General features: G+C 34.9%; 1 protein-coding gene across 4 annotated transcripts; it reads left to right on the top strand.

Moving 5' to 3' along the window:
- Nucleotides 1-646: 646 nt before the first annotated feature.
- LOC121738476 (activating transcription factor 7-interacting protein 1) lies at nucleotides 647-20,027 on the top strand. 4 transcript variants are annotated; one of them, XM_042130541.1, is made up of 5 exons: nucleotides 647-770; nucleotides 12,066-12,461; nucleotides 12,630-13,976; nucleotides 18,345-19,310; nucleotides 19,402-20,027. In XM_042130541.1, the coding sequence occupies exons 2-5, from the start codon at nucleotides 12,101-12,103 to the stop codon at nucleotides 19,863-19,865; spliced, it is 3,138 nt and encodes a 1,045-aa protein (XP_041986475.1). In that variant the 5' UTR covers nucleotides 647-770; nucleotides 12,066-12,100; the 3' UTR covers nucleotides 19,866-20,027. The 4 variants fall into 4 exon arrangements, with proteins under 4 accessions (XP_041986475.1, XP_041986476.1, XP_041986473.1 ...); XM_042130542.1 differs by having other exon boundaries at nucleotides 12,066-12,877; nucleotides 13,049-13,976; XM_042130539.1 differs by having other exon boundaries at nucleotides 12,066-13,976.
- Nucleotides 20,028-21,158: the final 1,131 nt, after the last annotated feature.

Here is a 21,158-nt window from a genome sequence, read left to right as displayed (position 1 = left end):
GCCTTCCTTCATAAAATTTTACTAGCGGGCCTACAAGATGTCACTTAAAAATATTTTTGCTACGGCCTACTCAATTATAGCCAGCTGCACATAATATACAAATATAATAAAATATAAGTATTTAAGTTTAAGAAGTCGAAATATTTGATATTGGAAGTTAATAGAACTTCAGGAATCTTTATTTAGGTATTGTTACTTACGTCGAAATATTATATCGAAAGTTAATTATTCTACATACACGGTAGGTAGTACATACCAGGTACACCATAAATAAGTTTAGTGTACTTTTATAAATAATTGTATTTAATGGACCTCGTTTAATTAATGAAGATTATTAGATACCTACCTACTTATAGCTTAACAAGGCAATTAAATTAGGCTAGCAAGTAAGTCGATTGCAGCTCCTACTACGCTACGTTTGATGTACTTACCTATTGTTATCAAAGTTCTCTAGTGATTACATAATGAATAAGAGAACAGAATATTTCGGAATGAAAACAGTCACAAAGAGTATCCGCACTATCCGCTGAAGATGAATTCGAAATTCGAACTTATAAATGAGTGTGAAAGAGATGCAAGTAACGCCCTCTCGCTCTAACTGGCGTTACGGCCCTCGACAAAATGGCGTCTCTTGCCAAACCCGCGCTCGCGTGTGCATTCGATCACCTTCTGCTCGACAGCAAACTTCAACACGGTCAACAATACGGTAACCTGGAACTCCTGCAAAATAATTCTACTGCTAGTGACGTCACACGAAGATCTAGAAGTTGGTAAGGATATTAATTTATTGTTTATTTTTTTTCAGGAGGGGGTGTAGCAAACTTTATCTCCATTTTTATTCTGACAAAAAATGCAAACAGCTGGATCTTAATCCAGCTGTTTGCATTTTTAATAAACCTTCGGATAAAGTATAAGTAAACACACGATTCTTCTGACCTAATTTTTGTTGTCAAGTTCATTTTCTATTGTTGTCACTTCTTATTTCACTACTAACAATAATACCTGTACTTATTATTATTATTCAAGGAAATGAGTTTAATTGTTTTTCTTTACCTTATGCTTTCAAATAACGAAATCTGAGTAAAAATGTAGCAAAATTTATTTTTAATCACTTTTTACTCAAGGCGAATAGAGAGAAAAAAGAAGAGAAAGAGTTTTGTTTAACAAAATAATATATCGTATTAGGTTATCGTACTTAGTTTGTATGACACCGCAGATTTTATACGATATGACATACTTTGCCCTGACTCGTGCCACATTTTTAGGTTTTTGTAGCTGATCATTCTGTTGGCGAAGTCAGAAAAACATGACTCATGTCAGAATACTCGTTCTTCTGACTTGGTCATAATCTTTAATCGTTTTGGTTAGTATTATGACAGTTGAGTTCAGTAAGGTTCAGGTTTTCGGAAGAGCGGCAACGTCGCATTCTGCTCATGCAGCGCGATTGGAACACAATTTTGCGACGTTGTCGACCCTCGAGAAGTGAGCGTGGTCGGTCGATCGCTCGTTTTAAAACCAGCTATATTTATATTCTCGCTTTAGTCATTACTCATTAGTCATTACCCGTTGAGCGTACTGCGTACCTTCTCTATTCATTCTTCTTCCAATTAGCTCTTCTGTTTACCTAAATATTTTCATCTGTAGGACAGATAGAATCAAGTTCAAGGAACTATAATATTATACCTAATTAGATACTGACTTAATATGTGAAGTTTTGTAGTCCATTCATAGTACGAGACAGTACTTATTTCCCTTGTCTTCAATTAATCAAAGCATTTGAACAAAAATTTTCATGATCTAATTTTTTACTTTTTTATCCATTGTCATCATCGTCATTCATCAAATCATCACTCAGTTTCTTTTTATCACCATTCCGCCATTCTTATAATTATGCACATACAATAGCTGCTACGCTGCTTTTGAGTATATGACCAATAATACCTTAGACTACAAACCATGACTGCACTATGATAATTTGATAAATATCACTTCAGTCTGTAAATGAAGTTTTATACAATTTTCGATAAAGTAAAAAGAACTAAGTAGGTAAATTACGAGTTGCCTTATCGGGATTTGACGTAGAAGCGTAAAGATTGTGACCGGTATAATACTTACATATTTTGTTTGTTCGGCATTTCAACCAAGTGCCGAACAAACAAAATTTAGAAAATGTTTCCCTTACTCGAATTGAACTTCTTTTGAACTTCTCACCTTTTGCCATTGTTTGAAAATAAAATTACTTAAGTATCTAATTTGAATGGGTCAGAAATAAGAACTCAGTACAGAAGCCGCCAGAATAATCTCTCTCTCTTAAAGTTACTATCATCTTTTCTCTTCTCGTCAAATATTAGCTGCAGCTAATGTTTTACGGAAGAAGAGGCTTAAAGAAAGGCAAATATTAACGTTGTTAAACATTTTACTACTGTGGTCTTTATGCACCCAACAAAAAAATAAGTATTCGTGTGGTATTGGTACAATAATTATTATTCGTACGCTCTACCTATAGCTTTGGTTTAACAAAGTATGTTTCAAAACGGTACAATTTTATACGTTGCTCGTTTTCTGTCGCAATAGCAACGTCACTCTTGCGCGATTCGATACACACTACGCGTTGTATAGCGAGCTGCCGATTGTTATCCTATCTTTACGCCACACTAGTTATAGTACTGTCCATAGAGTTGGGACTTGGGATATTGAATAATATTGTTGTTCATAATTTTATTATTCTCAAGTAAACATTCTATGTTCATAGTCGAACAACAATGCAATTAATACAGGCATAGAAGATTTAATTTCGATTGAAACGGACAATCAAAAAAATTGTAAGTAATGATAAAATATGACAAGGTCCGTTTTGTAGACAGATTCTTTGGTCCGTTTGAGTTCTCTCTGAATTTAAATGAAAATGATTCTTATGTCCTTAGCATAAGAGTTATGTATGTGGCAAAATAAATCCGAAACCACTGGAGAACCGAAACTTCTCAGTTCTCAGCATCGTGAAGTGCGGCACAGGGGAAATTGGGAACATGGAGCGAACTTTGTACGAGTTAAAAATGGAATTGATCCATAGTACCATAGTTGGTCATAATTCATAATATTACAATTAGGTATATTTACGTACGATACATAGCGATTGCGAATGGTACCTATTATAATTTCTTTGACTCATCAAACTTTAGATTTAATCTAAAATTAATTACTTACTTAAATTAAAATTTTCCTACCTATTATGAATAATATCCAATATAATATTCATTTTATTAAGTACTTACTTACCTACATAAAATATTATATCTAATACAAGTTAAAAAGTTACGTGACCCTATATTGGTGTTAATTGTTGAACTTGAATCATCTTGCACAATAGCCAATGAGATGACACGACACATACACGACATGTAGAAGATAGTTTGAAAAAATATAAGAGAAGCTATCGATACCTATAAAGATAGCATCAGCAGAAATGTCAAATGATAGAAGAATTAAAATATCTATTTTAGCGATGACGACGCCGTCCGCCAGTCGTGATCTTTCGGGTTCCGTCGGTGAAACTCGTCGGTACTTACGTCAAATACTCGACGCGCCCCGTTCGGTAAGAGCGGCAACGTCGCATAACGCTACAAAAATCTCACCTACTTTTTTCTCTTTGATAGGTTACATTTTTTTTAATTATTTTCACATTCAATTTAAAATCTCCATTCTTCATAATATTATCTGAATTCGCTATTAGGAATATTTTTATTATTACTTATTCATTATTTTTCATTTGAACCTTTTATAAAGTAGATCCAAAACGTAGATTGCGGTTGCAAAAAGATAAAGAATATTTTAGTATTAATAATAATAATAAATAGGTAAGTACATAATAAATAGTTGTAACTTGTAACTTGTAAGTATGTATTTGTACGATCACTTCACCCAGTAAGAGAGTGAGTCTGCGCTGTCATATTATAGCACAGTTTATGAACCTGTAAATAATAAAGACCGAAGTTGGAATTTATGTCACAGAGCAACGCACGCCAGATACTCGACGCCTCCGTTATCACACACGGAAAAGTGTTGCGTACTCTTTCGTTCCCATGTGTAGCTTATATTTTTATCCTTTTCGAGCACCGGTAACGATGTGAATCACGTCATAAAGAGCCGCTATTTCTGGGCATAGGTTACTCTGTAGAGCTTAGTCTCTTTTTAGCAGCTGCGCTACGGCGGCCATTTTCTTCTCTGTCCTTCTGCCTGTCAGTGTTATTTGGAACGCGTTGCGGAGTGCATGTGTCGCGCACTTTTACATCTTCTCGGTCGTTCTTCTACTATTATTCTTTCGTCTTTTATTATAGGTATGTTTTATTAAACTTAATATTCTTTTGATACTAGATATTTTGTATACTTACAAATTTTATTAGAGGCTTTTATTTAATAATATTAGGTGTTTTGGTAAATATTGACAATTATTTAGTTAGAAATTTTGACACTTAACAAAATGGTGCATGATTTTATTTTGTTTTTTTTTTTGTTGCCGATTATTGTTTTTTTTTTTTGTTATTAGCGAATTTTGCAAAACTTAACAAAGTGAACCAAATATCTAAATACGTCAACAATGTTTTACAAAAAATATTTTTGAAATAAGTACTTACTTACCAACATGGGTTTGAAGATAATAATATTAATTTTGGATTTTATGTAAGTTATTTGAGGTTATGATTAGTCTGTTTAAAAGTATTTATGTTATAAAATTACTAAAAACACAACATACATAGGTATCACGTTAAAAAAACAACGGGTCACTCACTTTGTTTTTTTTACCGACTTCCAAAAAGGAGGAGGTTATTAATATATAAGTAAGTACTTATGTTCGTATGTTTATTTAGGGCTTGTTTCACCACTTTCTGTTATAGTGCCGAATAGGCTATTCACAACATTTTTGACAGATTCTCCATACTTGATCTGTCAAGTTAATTGTTGAATAGCCTATTCGTCACTTATCAGGAAGTGGTGAAACAGGCCCATAATGTCTTAAATAACAGGATAAAAGTGACTATCATGGTCCATGACATAAAATATGAATGCAAATTGCGATTTTTGGTGATTTTTTTGTGTAATTAAAAATGCAAAATAAAAACAAAAAACCGGAACACTGGCTCCGGTTTTTGACACCCATGTTTGTATTTATTTTTAGCGCGAAATCAGTCTGAATCCCCTTGGCAAAAATGTTTTAACCAAAATACTTTTTACTTTTGATACGGTCTTGCAAATTGTAGTCATTATAAAAATAATTAAGTAAGTACCTACTTATGTAACTAATAGGTATTTCTAAAAACAACGCTAAGGCCTAAGACTTAAGTAATCTTGTAACTAGTCTTGTCAAATTCTGCCGCATATGGGATATTACACGACAGAATTTGACATTCAGAATCAGAACATTGGCTCGCTGCGCACTACGCTCGCTCGTCCGCCATTTTGTCGTGGTTATTCGACCTTGGCGCTCGCGTTTATTCTGTATTTCTAAAATTGGCTAAAACATAATACGTCTGTTCTTCTTAGTATTTTAACTTGGACTGACTTTTTTTTACTTTAGGAAATTCATGCACGCGTCAATAGTTACCTAATTCGGTCATTCACCTTTCATACCTGACAACAAGAAAAAAAATGGTAAAGGTACAAAAGTAGCACTTTTTTTGCATATACTTAGTTATAATATTATCCTCAGAAAAAAAATCTTCATTACTTATTTATATAATATACTTACTTATATTAAATTATCAAAAACATATTATGATTTGACCGATAAACGAGTATATTATTTGTGCAGTGTGATAAAAGCAATTATTGCTCTGTAAGACTATAGAGAGCAATTGCCACGAATATAAGTATTATTATATGTATATTATGCACCTGATCATATTCTACGTGCAATCATACACATACGCACACACCTATACAGTATACATATAGTCGCACTTTGGGTGAGTGTGTGTAAAATGTATATGTGTGGCTGAGTCAGTAATAATTATTAAAACTAACAAATCTATTTAGATAATAATAGTCTTTAATTATTAGTGTGCTCTAAAATTAAGTAAGAAAAAAATACTTTAACTAGGTAGTTTATTAACTTCAAAAGTCAAAGTAATGTAATTGACCTTCTTTCCCCCACAAAAAAAAATTGCAGTGTTTGGTTTTAGTATACCTCCGGTACGCTAAAAAGACTTGACAGATATAATTATAGACGAAACATTGTACAATAATGTGTGTTTTTTTAATTGTAATATGGTAGGAGGACCAGTAAAAAGCAGGTTCGAACAGCGCATGACCTATGATCAATATTCTCTGACCCCAAATCACGGCTATCTTCTATAGCTTACATTCCCAACGGGTGTGGTAACGCCACGGTAACGCCCTCTAGTGGGAGTTTGGGCGTTTTTTTTCGAGAGGCTACTGGGTTCTAACTCCTAAGTCCTAAGGTATGAAAGGGATCTACTTATAAATTATTCCTTCAACCTTATTTTACATAATCTTCACCCCTTTTTAAATTTTTTTTTATTAATACCAAAAATACGCATCGTATTCGAGGTCTGCTATCTTTGTCTCTCCCAGTTGACGGTTTCCAATATGGTAGGTAAAGGCAAGCAGTTTTTTAAATTCCGTTCGATAAGTAACTTAATTTTTATTAGTAGGTACGTAACAGAATGCACAGCTGATATTTTTGCAATTTTTAAGCTATCGCTTAACTTGTATCGCGAGCTTTGAGCGCGGCGACCGAATCAAAAAAATCCGTAATGAAAAAAACCTATCAGTCCCAGCGTGCGGCGTTGCCAGACTTCGGCACAGTGTTTGTGTGCGTGTGACTAGACGTTTGCTAGTAGGGGTGTAGACAGTAAACGAAATACAATACGAATTATTGTATTTTTTTTTAAGTTTGTATCCTACGAATAGTATAGTTTTTATTATTCGTAGTTTGTATCAAAGAATTACCGAATATGTCATATTTTTACTCATTGATAACTTAATATTTTGTATTTTATATAATGAAAACTATATATTTAATCCATTACATCACGTGATCGCAAACAGCCATCACAGAGTGTGACGTCACGATCTCCAAAACATTGTGTGTGGCAGTGACGATATCAAACCCATAGAAAGATTATTGTTGTTTGGAGGACCGTGACGTCATAGCGACGACGCCATGATGAATTTTAGCATTTTAGCGGGAAATTTTAAAACGAAATTATGTTTTTTTAATTTAAAAAAGATTTAATAATTTATTTTTTATATATATATATATATATATATATATATATATATATATATATATATATATATATATATATATATATATATATATATATATATATATATATATATATATATATTTAGTTGTAACAAATGTACATCTGTAAAATATTTTTTTTTCTAAAAATAGTCTACACCCCTATAATTCTAATTGAATAAGTTGATTAAAAAAGTGATATGCTACTGCATACAATCCTAAGTATGCTACTGCAAAAATACGTGTGGCATTGCCGCGGTAAAGCTACTGCTTTACCGCGGCAGTGCCACGCGTATTATTTATTTCATACTCCTTTTTAGGGTTCCGTAGCCAAATGACAAAAAACGGAACCCTTATAGATTTGTCATGTCTGTCTGTCTGTCTGTCCGTCCGTATGTCACAGACACTTTTCTCCGAAACTATAAGAGCTATACCGAAGCTACCGAGCTATTGAAACTTGGTTAGTAGAGGTTTTTGCTGCAGGACGCTGCAGAATTCCATAGGGGGGTATTATATGATCATTTGATCATATCTGCATATTACATTATCATATTTCATTGATCCTATTTTACGTCATATGTGGTTTCAATAGCCAATGGAGAGCGCTAACGCTGACAGGTATTGACGTCAGGGTTACTAGATCTCAGAGAATTCGATTTGTCAGAAGACATCGTCATTTTTAATATGGCTTGTTTTTTGTTATTTGAGCAAGATTATCCAAGTATATAATTAGAAAAATAATTACATTACATTATTTGAAACATATTAACGAACAAGAAATTAAAAACTCTTTTTTATATTATTATTTTTTTATTTTTTATGAAATAAGGGGGCAAACGAGCAAACGGGTCACCTGATGGAAAGCAACTTCCGTCGCCCATGGACACTCGCAGCATCAGAAGAGCTGCAGGTGCGTTGCCGGCCTTTGAAGAGGGAATAGGGTAATAGGGGAGGGTAGGGATGGGAAGGGAAGGGAATAGGGGAGGGTAGGAAAGGGAATAGGGTAGGGGATTGGGCCTCAGGTAAACTCACTCACTCGGCGAAACACAGCGCAAGCCCTGTTTCACGCCGGTTTTCTGTGAGAACGTGGTATTTCTCCGGTCGAGCCAGCCCATTCGTGCCGAAGCATGGCTCTCCCACGTATATCTCGGATCCAATATATATGATAATCTAATATCCCCCTTAGGCAGTGTCAGGTTGACATCACAAGAGGACAGCCAAAAGCACTTGTCGCGGTTTTTTCATAAGGGGGATATTAGATTATCATATATATTGGATCCGAGATCATTGAGTCAATGATATTGGATAATGTAATATAGACATATGATTAATTTCTTCCTTGATCATAGATTTTTGACATTTGCTGAGAGATTGGATCCAATACGGTCATAGAAATAGGTGTTGCCAGTTATTTAATATAAAAAAGAGTTTTTAATTTCTTGTTCGTTAATATGTTTCAAATAATGTAAAGTTATTATTTTTCTAATTATATACTTGGATAATCTTCCTGAAATAACAAAAAACAAGCCATATTAAAAATGACGATGTCTTTTGACAAATCGAATTCTCTGAGATCTAGTAACCCTGACGTCAATACCTGTCAGCGTTAGCGCTCTCCATTGGCTATTGAAACCACATATGACGTAAAATAGGATCAATGAAATATGATAATGTAATATGCACATATGATCAAATGATCATATATATTAGATCCTATATATGAAATGATCATATATAAATGATAACGTAATACCCCCCTAAGAAGCTCCAACCTTTTTATAGCAATGGGATCGTGTCCCTACTCCCTAGCTACCAACAAGATGGCAAAAAGTTATCGAACAAAATGGCACCTATAATATTTTTTAGTCAATTCATCTACAATCCATAGACCATAAGTCAATTGTAAATAAACTTTATAAAAAAACCTTTTGAATTTTTATCTAAAATACGAAGAATCTTTTTCCCCAACCTATTATCAGAGTAGACAGCTATTACTTTCGGAAGCGGTCACTTTTGGAATTATTAATTGAAATTGTCAAAGTTTACGTCATTGGTGATATTAATACCATAAAGCTAATAAACCTAGCGGAATAGAGAAACAAAGGCCTGAGCAAGAGAGATGTCACTATCAGTAATGTTTGGGCCACACTAACGAGAAAATCGCGTTAATTCTAAAACATGTTATAGCATTATCGCCTTTACATGCCACTAAATAAAGGCGATAATGCTATAACAAGTTTTAGCATTATCGCGATAATTAACGGCATTTCTCGTTAGTGTGGCCCGAGCATAACACTGCGTGGGAAAAAGAGACGTGTGATTCATGACAGCGGCACTCTTTTTTTTTGACGTCTAGTCGGCACGTGCCGCACGTTGACTATTTAATCTCATAGAATTCATATTCAATCATGCTTGTGAAAGTGTACACGTACACAGATGAAAACCAATTTTGGTTACGTTTGACAGCTCGAGAGAATCGTTAGGTGCCAAATCAGGGCTGTACGGCGGATGACCAGTCAATTCGATCTTTTGACCCTCCAAAAACTGAGCTGTTTCAGCTGAGGTGTGACAGCTAGCATTGTCGTGATGTAATATGATTCTGCGTTGTCGGTTGTCCTTTCTTATTTCTTCAAAGACTTCTGGTAAACAAATGGTCGTATACCATTCAGAATTAACCGTTTTACGATTCTCTAATGGCACTGTAGCCACATGTCCATTAATTTCAAAAAAACAGGCGACTATTTGCTTCAAAGTACTTTTTGCACGAGTAACTTTTGTTGGTTTCGGCTCATCTTGGAACACCCACACCGTTGACTGTTGTTTAGTTTCGGGGTCATATGCATAGATCCAAGATTCATCACCTGTGTAGATATTATAAACGGCTTTTGACGTACCACGGTTGTATTTTTTTATCATTTTTTGCACCAATCGATACGAGCCCGTTTTTGATCGATTGTCAAGTTGTGCGGAATCCAACGCGAACATATTTTTTTTACAGCCAAATGTTCGTGTAATATCTTATGTATGCTCGTCATACTTATGCCTAAGGACGCCTCTATCTCGCGATATGTAACATGACGATCACGCATTATTAGTTCCCGCACAGCATCTATATTTTGTGGGACAACAGCTGTTTTTGGGCGACCTTCTTTATTTTCATCCGTGAGCATAGACCGCCCACGATTAAACTCACTGTACCAGTGATAAACAGTGGTTTTTGATGGTGCTTCATCTCCAAAAGTGAGTTGAATAAAGCACTGTTGTTGATTTAGCCCACGCCGAAAATCGTAGTAAATCATTGCACGAAAATGTTCACGCGTTAAATCCATGGCAAATGAAGACACGCAATTTTCAAAATGACGCCACAATGGAAAAATAATTGACAGTCACATGAAACAAAATGTATTCTTCAACCAAAGAGTTCTATTTTCAAATGTTGTGATTACTTTTTAAATATTGTTCTTGTAAGTGGCCAGTTCCGGATACATAAATAGCAACCCTCGTACTTATAAAGAAAGACGACACAACAGGTACTGCTGATCTCTAAAGAGATTTCTTCCAGCAGACCTAAGAAGAGAAATTTGATCAGAAAATATCAGATAGGGCGTGCACAGATAAACACAAATGAAATATACAACTAAATTATTACTATGATAAACAGTATTTATATGTACAAAAAAAAATAACTAAATTAAAATAATAATAATAACATACTTACTATATTATAATACAATATGTATACTATACCATAAACTATATAAATTATAATATATACTATAAATAAATACATTCTATATGTATATTTAATAATCATGGCTGGATTAAGAATTGAGGTAGTGCTCTTTTCAAGCGTCTTTTAAAGACAGTAATAGTAGGACTATCACGGATGGCATGGGGAAGGGAATTCCACAATCTGACTGCATGAACAGTAAAGGAGTAGGAAAAGAAGTTGGAGCGATGGGAGGGGAGGAGATGTATGTCACTATAAGAGCTATACTTACTATTGAAACTTATTACTACTTATGTAGATGTAGTCTGTGAACCGCTTTAGGATTTTGATACAAAAACGGAAAAATGTAATTATAAATAACTTTGTTCCTAAAAAAGGAGAATCAAAACTCAACACTATAATATAGTGTTGAGTTTTGATTCTCCTTTTTATAGTGACTATATAACGACGCGACAACATTTTCAGGAGGTGGTGTTGGGAACGGGGGGGTTTAGGCCGAACGACCCCCCTCTCCTACCTTCGATCCTGATTTTGTTAAAATACATATGTATATCTAAGATATTGCATTGAAGTGATTTATGAATTCTTGCAATTATGAGGTGATTGCTCGCAAACCCGTGATAAATAGCTAATAAAGTTTATATATTTCAAATGTGCTAAAAGTCAATGTAACGTGTTGCCATGTAGCCTATTACCAACGGACAATCAAGACGCTTCTAACGACACCTCATTTGTCCAAATAGAATAAGTAGTTTTAAAGTTACGAGGGAACGGATGAAGATCCATACCCACATACATACATACATACATACATACAGGCCAAAATCTTAACCCTCCTTTTTGCTTCGCCGTAGTCGGGTAAAAATGGGTCTCCGTAGCGCTACTTTCTCATAAGTTAACCGTGAGCCAACTGGGCTTCCGTATCATTCAATGAACGCGCTAGTCATTCAATCGAATCGCTTTTTTTTTTTTTTTTTCCTAGCGTACCAAAATGATAACTAACAGCTCTCGTTGCAAAATCCTGTTTTATATCGATATTATGTTATTATTTTTTATTTCTTTTAATTGCAGGTTTTTACCAAACACACTAGAGGAAATGCTGAACAATGCAACTAATTTTAAGTATTGATGACATAGGATCAAAAAAGAACATGTCCTCAGGCGAAGAAACAAATCAAAGCGAAATAAAAATTAAGACTGAACTTAAAGATAGTAATTTAACTTCTTCGCTATCACCACAAAACGAGTCCGAAGAAGATATAATAGAAGAATCTAGTCAAAAAAATGTTGTTAAAACCAACGGTACGGCCTTAAGTGATAATGCGACTAAAGAAAGTAAAAATTCTGTAATAACTGATGAAACAGAAAATCAAAATAGGTTAATTTCTGAGGAAGAAAGTGAAGACATTGATAAAAATACGATTGAAATAAAGACTGAAGATAATGTATTATCAGCGGAGCATTCAGGTGAAAACGAATGTTTAAAAGAAAAATCATCAGCAGATGAGACTTTTAAGAAAAGCAGTGAAGAAAACATAGATTCGGATAAGAGCGAAGAACTAACTGCAGAAATCAAAGATGAAAATATTGCAAATATAAATCAAAATGAGGACGAAAAAGAGGCGGAGCATTCAGGTGAAAACGAATGTTTAGAAGAAAAATCATCAGCAGATGATACTTTTAAGAAAAGCTGTGAAGAGAACATAGATTCGGATAAGAGCGAAGAACTAACTGCAGAAATTAAAGCTGAAAATATTTCAAATATAAATGAAAATGAGGATGAAAAAGAGTTGCTAGATGATGAAATTAAACAAGAGCTACAAGACAATAAAAAAATTAAACAAGAGTCATGTGAGTATGAGAAATCTAGCAACGAAGAAGAAATAAATTCTTCAGCTGACAATTGTTTAAATACTGATGAAAAAGATCTGCTACAACATCAACAAAATGAAGAGAATTGTAAAGAAAATAGCGTAAAAGACGATGTTTCTTTGTCTGACAAAGAAAACCTGCTACAACACCAACAAATTGAAGATAATAGCAACGAAGAAGAAATAAATTCTTCAGCTGACAATGGTTTAAGTACTGTTAAAAAAGATCTGCTACAACATCAACAAAATGAAGAGAATTGTAAAGAAAATAGCATAAAAGACGATGTTTCTTTGTTTGACAAAAATGAAATTGTTGAAGAAAGTAAAATAGATGATAATTATGTTTTAGATAATATTGAAAATTGCAAAGTACAAGACTGTGAAAGCAGTCAAGTAATGAATGATAAAGTAGAAAATAAAAATGATAAAAATAATAGTACAACTTGTTCTATCAGTGGCGAAGTTATAGATATCGTGGATGAAAAATATAGTGCAGATAGCGGAGAAAACGAAGGAAAAGGTAGTACAATTGTGGAAAATCCAATAGAAAATAATAAATCGGACACAAACAGTAAAAACGAAGACAGTGACCAGCTTAAAGAAAGTGGAACCATTACTATAGATGAAGATATAATAGACATTGCTGATGAAAAAGATATATGTGATAGTATAAAAGAAGAAACCAATAAAGGAAGTAATATATTGAAAAGTAGACTAGAACCAGATAGTTCAGACAAATCTTCACCTGCAGAAAATGGGGATGTAAATGCTAAAAGTGATGTCTCAACATCACAGGATTCTAAATTGAAAATATCGGACTCAACTGAAAAGAAATCCACTTATAAATTATCTAACACACTAGATATCCTGTCTGATGATGAAGAAGAAAATGATAAAACCAAATCAGAGCCGCCTAAACCGCAAGAAGCCAATGATAAACAATGCATAAATATCGAGGAAGACGACGATATAATGGTTATTGACGATGAAACTTCTACGAAAGATGAAAAAGAGGAAACTAAAAAAGTTATAGAAACAGCTTTATTGAAGAAAGATGATGAAAAAATTGCTAATAGCACATCATCCATTATTGAACAAAATCCAGACAAAGGTAATTTTCTATTCTACTTTATTCTATACAATAATACTATGTCTTTTATATAAAATTCTCGTGTTACAATGTAAGTTACCGTACTCCTCCGAAACGGCTTTACTGATTTTTAACCCCCGACCAAAAAGAGGGGTATTATAAGTTTGACGTGTCTGTATGTCTGTCTGTCTGTGGCATCGTAGCATCCAAACGGGTGGACCGATTTTGATCTAGTTTTTTTGTTTGTAAGCTGACATAATCAAGAGTGTTCTTAGCTATAATTCATCATCATCAGCCTGCTAATTGCTCAAATATCACGGTTTATCTGGTTCGTGATAGGCCGCGATTAGCAACTTGCAGATGTTTGATGGGTTTTATATTTTGCTCTGGTTCGTGACACTTATGAATATATACACATAAATGGAAAGTTGACCTAACGCTGCAGCATCACCTGGTAATCAATAGGATACCCAACTCTTCACCAACTTAGAGCAGAGGTTTCGTGTTTGGGCTCATTTTAATTGCGACAACCAGTAAGGCGTAGATAAACAGTATATTATATTTGCATGCTGCTGCTGCAGCATCACCTGAATTCTAGCCGAGCTCCGTATGAACAAAAAGTCGAGATTTCATGTTTATAGATGGTATTCATTGGGATATGATCCTGTTCATCATAAATTTAAATTAAATTAAGAAATTTAAAAAAAACCGCCAAACAACTTTAAAAAGTAATGAAATAATATTTACTGACTTTAAGAGTCCGGTTGCCATCGCAATTCTCATACAAACGTAATACTTTTAAGTACAAAGATCATTTCCCATACGAGAATATTTACTATATTATTTAAATAATAAATTATTATTATTCAGCGTAAGATAGTAATTACCTAGGTTCCTGAACAAAGATCCACTTCAAAATATTTACATACTTACCAAAAAATATGAACGATTACAATTTACACTACAATACAATACATTAAATTAAGAAATTAAAAAAAAAACCCTGCCAAAAACTTTAAAAAGTAATGAAATAATAATATTTACTGACTTTAAGTTTAAATAATTGCTAAGAGTAAAGTAATATTTTAGTCCATAATTGTTGTCACGGTGTGTCGGGGGACCGCCAAGTAAACTACGACAACAGCGACTTGCATTTTGTATCGCCATAATGGCGTAATAGTCGCTGATTCTCTCGATTCGGGTCGCTGTGAACGGACCCTTAAACTGTAATGTTATGTGAAATCAAACATCTACATTAGCGGTCCCCCGACACACCTCGACAATAATTATGGACTAAAATATTACTTTACTCTTAGGAATTATTTAAACTTAAAGTCAGTAAATATTATTATTTCATTACTTTTTAAAGTTTTTGGCGGGGTTTTTTTTTAATTTCTTAATTTAATTTTATTTTATGCTTTTTAAACTTGTGCAGAATAATTCATATCAACAGGATCATATCCCAATGAATGCCATCTATAAAATATGTCCTCTTGGATGAGGCCGTCAATATGAGCCCAAACATGAAACCTCCACTTTGGGTTCATACGGAGCTCGACTCCTATAGAATCCAGGTGATGCTGCAGCAGCAGCATGCAAATATTTACTGTTTATCAACGTCTTACTGGTTGTCGCAATTAAAATGAGCCCAAACGCGAAACCTCTGCTCTAAGTTGGTGAGGAGTTGGATATCCTATTGATTACCAGGTGACGCTGCAGTACCAGATCAACTTTCCAATAATGTGTATATATTCATAAGTGTCACGAACCAGAATGCAAAATATAAATCCCATCAAACGACTGCAAGTTGCTAATCGACCTATCACGAACCAGATAAACCCTGATATTTCTGCAATGAGCAGGCTGATGATGATGAACTATAGCTAAGAACACTCTCGATCATGTCAGCTTTCAAACAAAAAAAAAACTAGATCAAAATCGGTCCACCCGTTTGGATGCTACGATGCCACAGACAGACAGACAGACAGACACGTCAAACTTATAACACCCCTCTTTTTGGTCGGGGGTTAAAAATAAGTGTAAAGTAATATTTTAGTCCATAATTGTTATCAAGGTGTGTCGGGGGACCGCTAATGTAGATGTTTGATTTAACATAACATCAAAGTGGGTCAGTTTACCGCGACCCGAATCGAGAGAATCAGCGACTATTTTGGCGACACAAAATGCATTTTGTCGTAGTGTCGCTGTTGTCGTAGTTTACTTGGCGGTCCCCCGACACACCGTGACAACAATAATTCTGGACTAAAATATTACTTTACACTTAGGAATTATTTAAACTTAATTTTAAAGTTGTTTGGTTTTTAAAGTTTTAAATTTCATTACTTTTTAAAGTTGTTTAATGGGGTTTCTTTTTATTTTTTTATTTTTACCAAATTTTACATGCATATCCAGCAGGTCTGAGAATCGGCTTACTGGCTACTTTTTATATTGATAGGTGCATTTTTTGAATAAATAATAGAAAATTATTACAACTTGAGACTGACGGTGACCATTGTTTGTGCGACGGGATAGCGATGGATGATGCCATGGTGCCATAATTATTTAGTCACTTCAATAAAATAATATGGGCGAAATACTTTATATGGCAAACCAACGTTTGCCGGGACAGCTAGTATTAAGTATATTATATTTATGTAATTTTGATAATAGGATATTTTACTGCAATGTTTCGACGCTAGACGAAAGCACCAGCATGTAAACGTTGAATAAAAGTTTTATCAGAATATTGACAGAAACATTGATGTTTGACAACATTGTCGATATTCTGATATGACGTGTGGTGTGCAACATGAGTCATGACGGATATTGTTCGGATTATCTATACTAATATTATAACTCTGCAGAGTTTGTTTGTTTGAACGCGCTAATCTCAGAAAGTACTGGTCCGATTTTAAAAATTTCTTTCATTGTTAAATAGCCCATTTATCGAGGAAGGCTATAGGCTATATTTTATCACGCTAAGATTATATGAAAGGGCTTATTTGAACGTTCTTATTTGAGCCTTCCTCGATAAATGGGCTACCTAACACTAAAAGAATTTTTCACATCGGATAAGTATTTCCTGAGATTAGCGCGTTCAAATAGGCCCTTTCATATAATTTCCCCCGTTTTTTCTACATTTTCCTCTATTTCTTAGCTCCTATTAGTTTTAGCGTGATAAAATATAGCTTATAACCTTCCTCGATCAATGGGCTATCTAACACTGAAATAATTTTTCAAATCGGACCAGTAGTTCCTGAGATTAGCGCGTTCAAAAAAGCCCTTTCAAATTTTTCCCTCCGGTTTTTCCACATTTTCCTCTATTTCTTCGCTCCTATTATACCTAGCGTGATAAAATATAGCCTATAGCCTTCCTGGATAAATGGGCTATCCAACAGTAAAATAATTTTTCAAATCGGACCAGTAGTTCCTGAGATTAGCGCGTTCAAACAAACAAACAAACAAACTCTTCCCAATTATAATATTAGTATAGACTAGCTGTTGCCCGCGACTTCGTCCGCCTTAGTATAGTAGATCACGTCCCAAGTATTATTTATTGTACAAAAATATTCAATGTACAGCATTGACTTTCCCACGATTTTATTATATATAGATGTTTCGCGAGGCTTCGCTTGCGTAATTTAGGAATTTCACGCGACCGTACATTTTTCCGCAAAAAAATAGCCTATGTCCTTAACGTGGTCTATTCTTCATGTTTGCCAAATAACATAAAAATTGCTCCAGTAGTTCTTAAGAATGTTAAGATAATAAGCAATTTCATATAATTTCCCCCGTTTTTTCCACATTTTCCTCTATTTCTTCGCTCCTATTAGTTGTAGAATAATAAAATACAGCCTATGGCCTTCCTCGATAAATAGGCTATCTAACACTGAAAGAATTTTTCAAATCGGACCAGTACTTCCTGAGATTAGCGCGTTCAAACGAACAAACAAACTAACAAACTCTGCAGAATTATAATTATATAATATTATATAAGTGTAGATTGCTTATTATCTTAAGATGTACTGGAGCAATTTTTATGTTATTTGGCAAACATGAAGAATAGACCACGTGAAAGGACACAGGCTATTTTTGCGGAATAATGTACGGTTGCGTGAAATGAAATTCCTAAATTACACAAGCGAAGCCGCGCGGAACATCTTTATATAATAAAATCGTAAGAAAGTCAATTCTGGACATTGAATATTTTTGTGCATTAAATAATACTTGGGATATGATCTACTATGCTAACGCGGACGAAGTCGCGGGCAACAGCTAGTATCTTAATGTATATGCTAGTAGCGCCCTCTGCTCCGACCTTTGCATAGTTATTAACATAGCACCCTATTTGGTACAAAATATTAATATTTGGTTTTGTTTTTATTTCAGTGTTAGAAGAACCAATGAAAAAGAATGAAACAAGGACTGAAATACTTAAATCTGTATTAACACGACCAACTTTTCCACGAAGCCCACTGTTATCCTCCACCGCGCTCAAATCTTTCAAAAAAAATTTAGGTGAAATGACCCGTGAAGAGCTAGAAGATTTTTGCATTTTAACAATAGCTGAAGCCGTTTTCGATAGAAGCAATTTGGGGGAGCTTAAATCACAATTGAAAATATTATCTCAAAATTTTGAAGACCACAAGGTAAAAGCCAAGAATTTAGCAAAACAGAATCGTGATTTGCAAGTTGTTTTAAAATCAATACAAGAAGAACAGAAAAAGAACTCCGAAGCCCCGATAACCCCTTTGAAAATAACCCGCTCCGTAGGTATGCAGGTTCTCATGACGGAGAAAGTTTCGCGCAAACGGCAGGTGACGACACAAATGTTGCAAAACAGTACTCCTACCAAGCAAATTACACCGACGTCTACACCTAACAAAACGCAAAATAAACCGGCAGCTAGTCCCAATGTCAGCAACACAAAAACTCCACCTCGGCAACCGCAGCAACAAAATATACCAGTACCTCGGTTAGTGCCCGCCGTGAGCACCGGCACGAAACCGACTCAGAACTCATCTCCACAGCCAAATAATATGAAATCACCTGGTCCCGTGCCCAACGGCGTAAAAACATTGGCGCCGAAACCTGAAAAGAGAACGCACACCAAAATGCAGCAGAGCAACGATGTCACCGTTGATCTAACGGACGACGAACCGCCGGCTAAGGTTATCACTCGCAACTTCAACTCCTCCGTAAGATGTGTTCCCCCGCAGTCGCTGCTAGCGCCGCGACCGTCTCTACCTATGACGAGTCCCAGAAAGGTTTACATACCGATAAGTGGTCAACAGGCTCAAAATATAAGACCTGGACAACACATCATGTTGAAATCTGTGACCGGAGTGTCAGCAGGTAATTATTTTGTTACTTGCAAATAAAGATTTATTATTATTATTTATTGTATAAGATGGATTTGAACTCATAACATTAATTTTAATTTTAGGACCTGGACGACCTAGGTTACCGCCTCCTAATGTGAAAGTTGGACCGAATGGTCCCGGGCAAATCCGACCAAGAATAGCTCATAGACACCCCGCGCCGTTGCCGGAGCTCATGAAGCAGTACCAGCCACCGAACTGGAAAGCGCTGCCTCCTGCGCCCGAACTCAAATTATCTAAGGTAGAAAATGGAATAGTAATATCATGGAAAATTGATGGATACAGAGAAGAAAACCACGAGGAAATAGCCAGCTACCAATTATTCGCATATCAGGAAACATCACAACCCCCGAGTACTTCGCTATGGAAGAAAATAGGGGATGTCAAAGCGTTGCCTCTACCGATGGCATGCACTCTTACACAATTCATGTCCGGGTACAAGTACTACTTTGCCGTCAGGGCCGTCGACGTCAAATCCCGGTTTGGACCTTTCAGCCTGCCAGGAAGTATACTTCTTTTAAAAAATTAATTTACCTTTTAAGTAGCTTCGAAAGTAATGATAATATTTATTGTTGTCTTCATAATATAATTACCTACTGTTATTTTTACTTATAGAAATTGTGATGTTGTAAATATAATTCGTCGCAGTGATAGTCTTATTTACTTTAAAAAGTTAGATTTCCAAATAAAAAAATTTAAGAATATGAGTAAGTAAACAGTAGTTTCTCTGACTATTCCTTTCGGTGTGATGCTAAAATTAAAAATATCATCACCTAACCATCTAACTGCGGTCTTAAGCGCTTATTCCACTTATCCTAGCTAGGAAGTCCTAGCTAGGATCCTAAAAATCTAAATCGGAAAAAATGTGGCTTCTGACTAAATCAGTGTTGCCAGATGGTTTCAACCTCTTATCTGTAGTGGGAACTGCTAAATCTGTATTAAAGTCAATTTATATTATGTTATAAGATCTGGAATTCATTCGTAGGTAATTTCTTAAGTCTGCTGGTTCCAAGTAGTTCAGAAAGTTCATAATTCATAATTTTTCGTGGAGCAAAAATTCTTTCAACCATCTTTTTCGCCTTTTATTTATTTTTATTTTCATTGAGTCAACAGCTAAGCCTATGAGAAGACCAATTTTTTGTTGCTTTGATAGAACTGGAGCCATTAAGAAGACGTCTGACCAAAATGACAACTGATTTAGTCACTAAATTAGGACAAGTGGAATAAGAAGATTCTAATTAGTCTCCTATGTAGGATCCTAGCTAGGACTTCTAAATAGGACAAGTGGAATAAGCGCTTAAGTGTGCCAATAATGTATCCACAGATTGAAATTACAATCTGTGGTTGCAAGCCATCCATTGGAGGTTCGCTCTATGATTTTGGATAGCCCTCCGTTTAAAAATGACAGTTCGAGTGTATTCATAACCGATCTTACAGTTTTGACGTTTCTTTCGATCGGTTTCTTGATCCAAATCTGCAAGACGTCTGACCAAAATGACAACTGGTTTAGTCACTAAATTAAGACAAGTGGAATAAGAAGCTTCTAATTAGTCTCCTATGTAGGATCCTAGCTAGGACTTCTAAATAGGACAAGTGGAATAAGCGCTTAAGTGTGCCAATAATGTATCCACAGATTGAAATTACAATCTGTGGTTGCAAGCCATCCATTGGAGGTTCACTCTATGATTTTGGATAGCCCTCCGTTTGAAAATGACAGTTTGAGTGTATTCATAACCGATCTCACAGTTTTGACGTTTCTTTCGATCGGTTTCTTGTCCTAATTTAGTGACTAAATCAGTTGTCTCGAAAATGACAACTGATT

This window comes from Aricia agestis, chromosome Z (assembly GCF_905147365.1).
Source record: "Aricia agestis chromosome Z, ilAriAges1.1, whole genome shotgun sequence".
Lineage (NCBI taxonomy): Eukaryota > Metazoa > Arthropoda > Insecta > Lepidoptera > Lycaenidae > Aricia > Aricia agestis.
Note: the sequence above shows the minus strand (reverse complement) of the source record. Positions and strands in the feature narration are given on the sequence as shown.

Coding starts and splice junctions, on each gene's coding strand:
- LOC121738476 (XM_042130539.1), top strand. CDS start 12,101: ATGCAACTAATTTTAAGTATTGATGACATAGGATCAAAAAAGAACATG. Junction 13,977..18,344: donor TGAACAAAATCCAGACAAAG/GTAATTTTCTAT, acceptor TTTTTATTTCAG/TGTTAGAAGAACCAATGAAA. Junction 19,311..19,401: donor TGTGACCGGAGTGTCAGCAG/GTAATTATTTTG, acceptor TTTTAATTTTAG/GACCTGGACGACCTAGGTTA.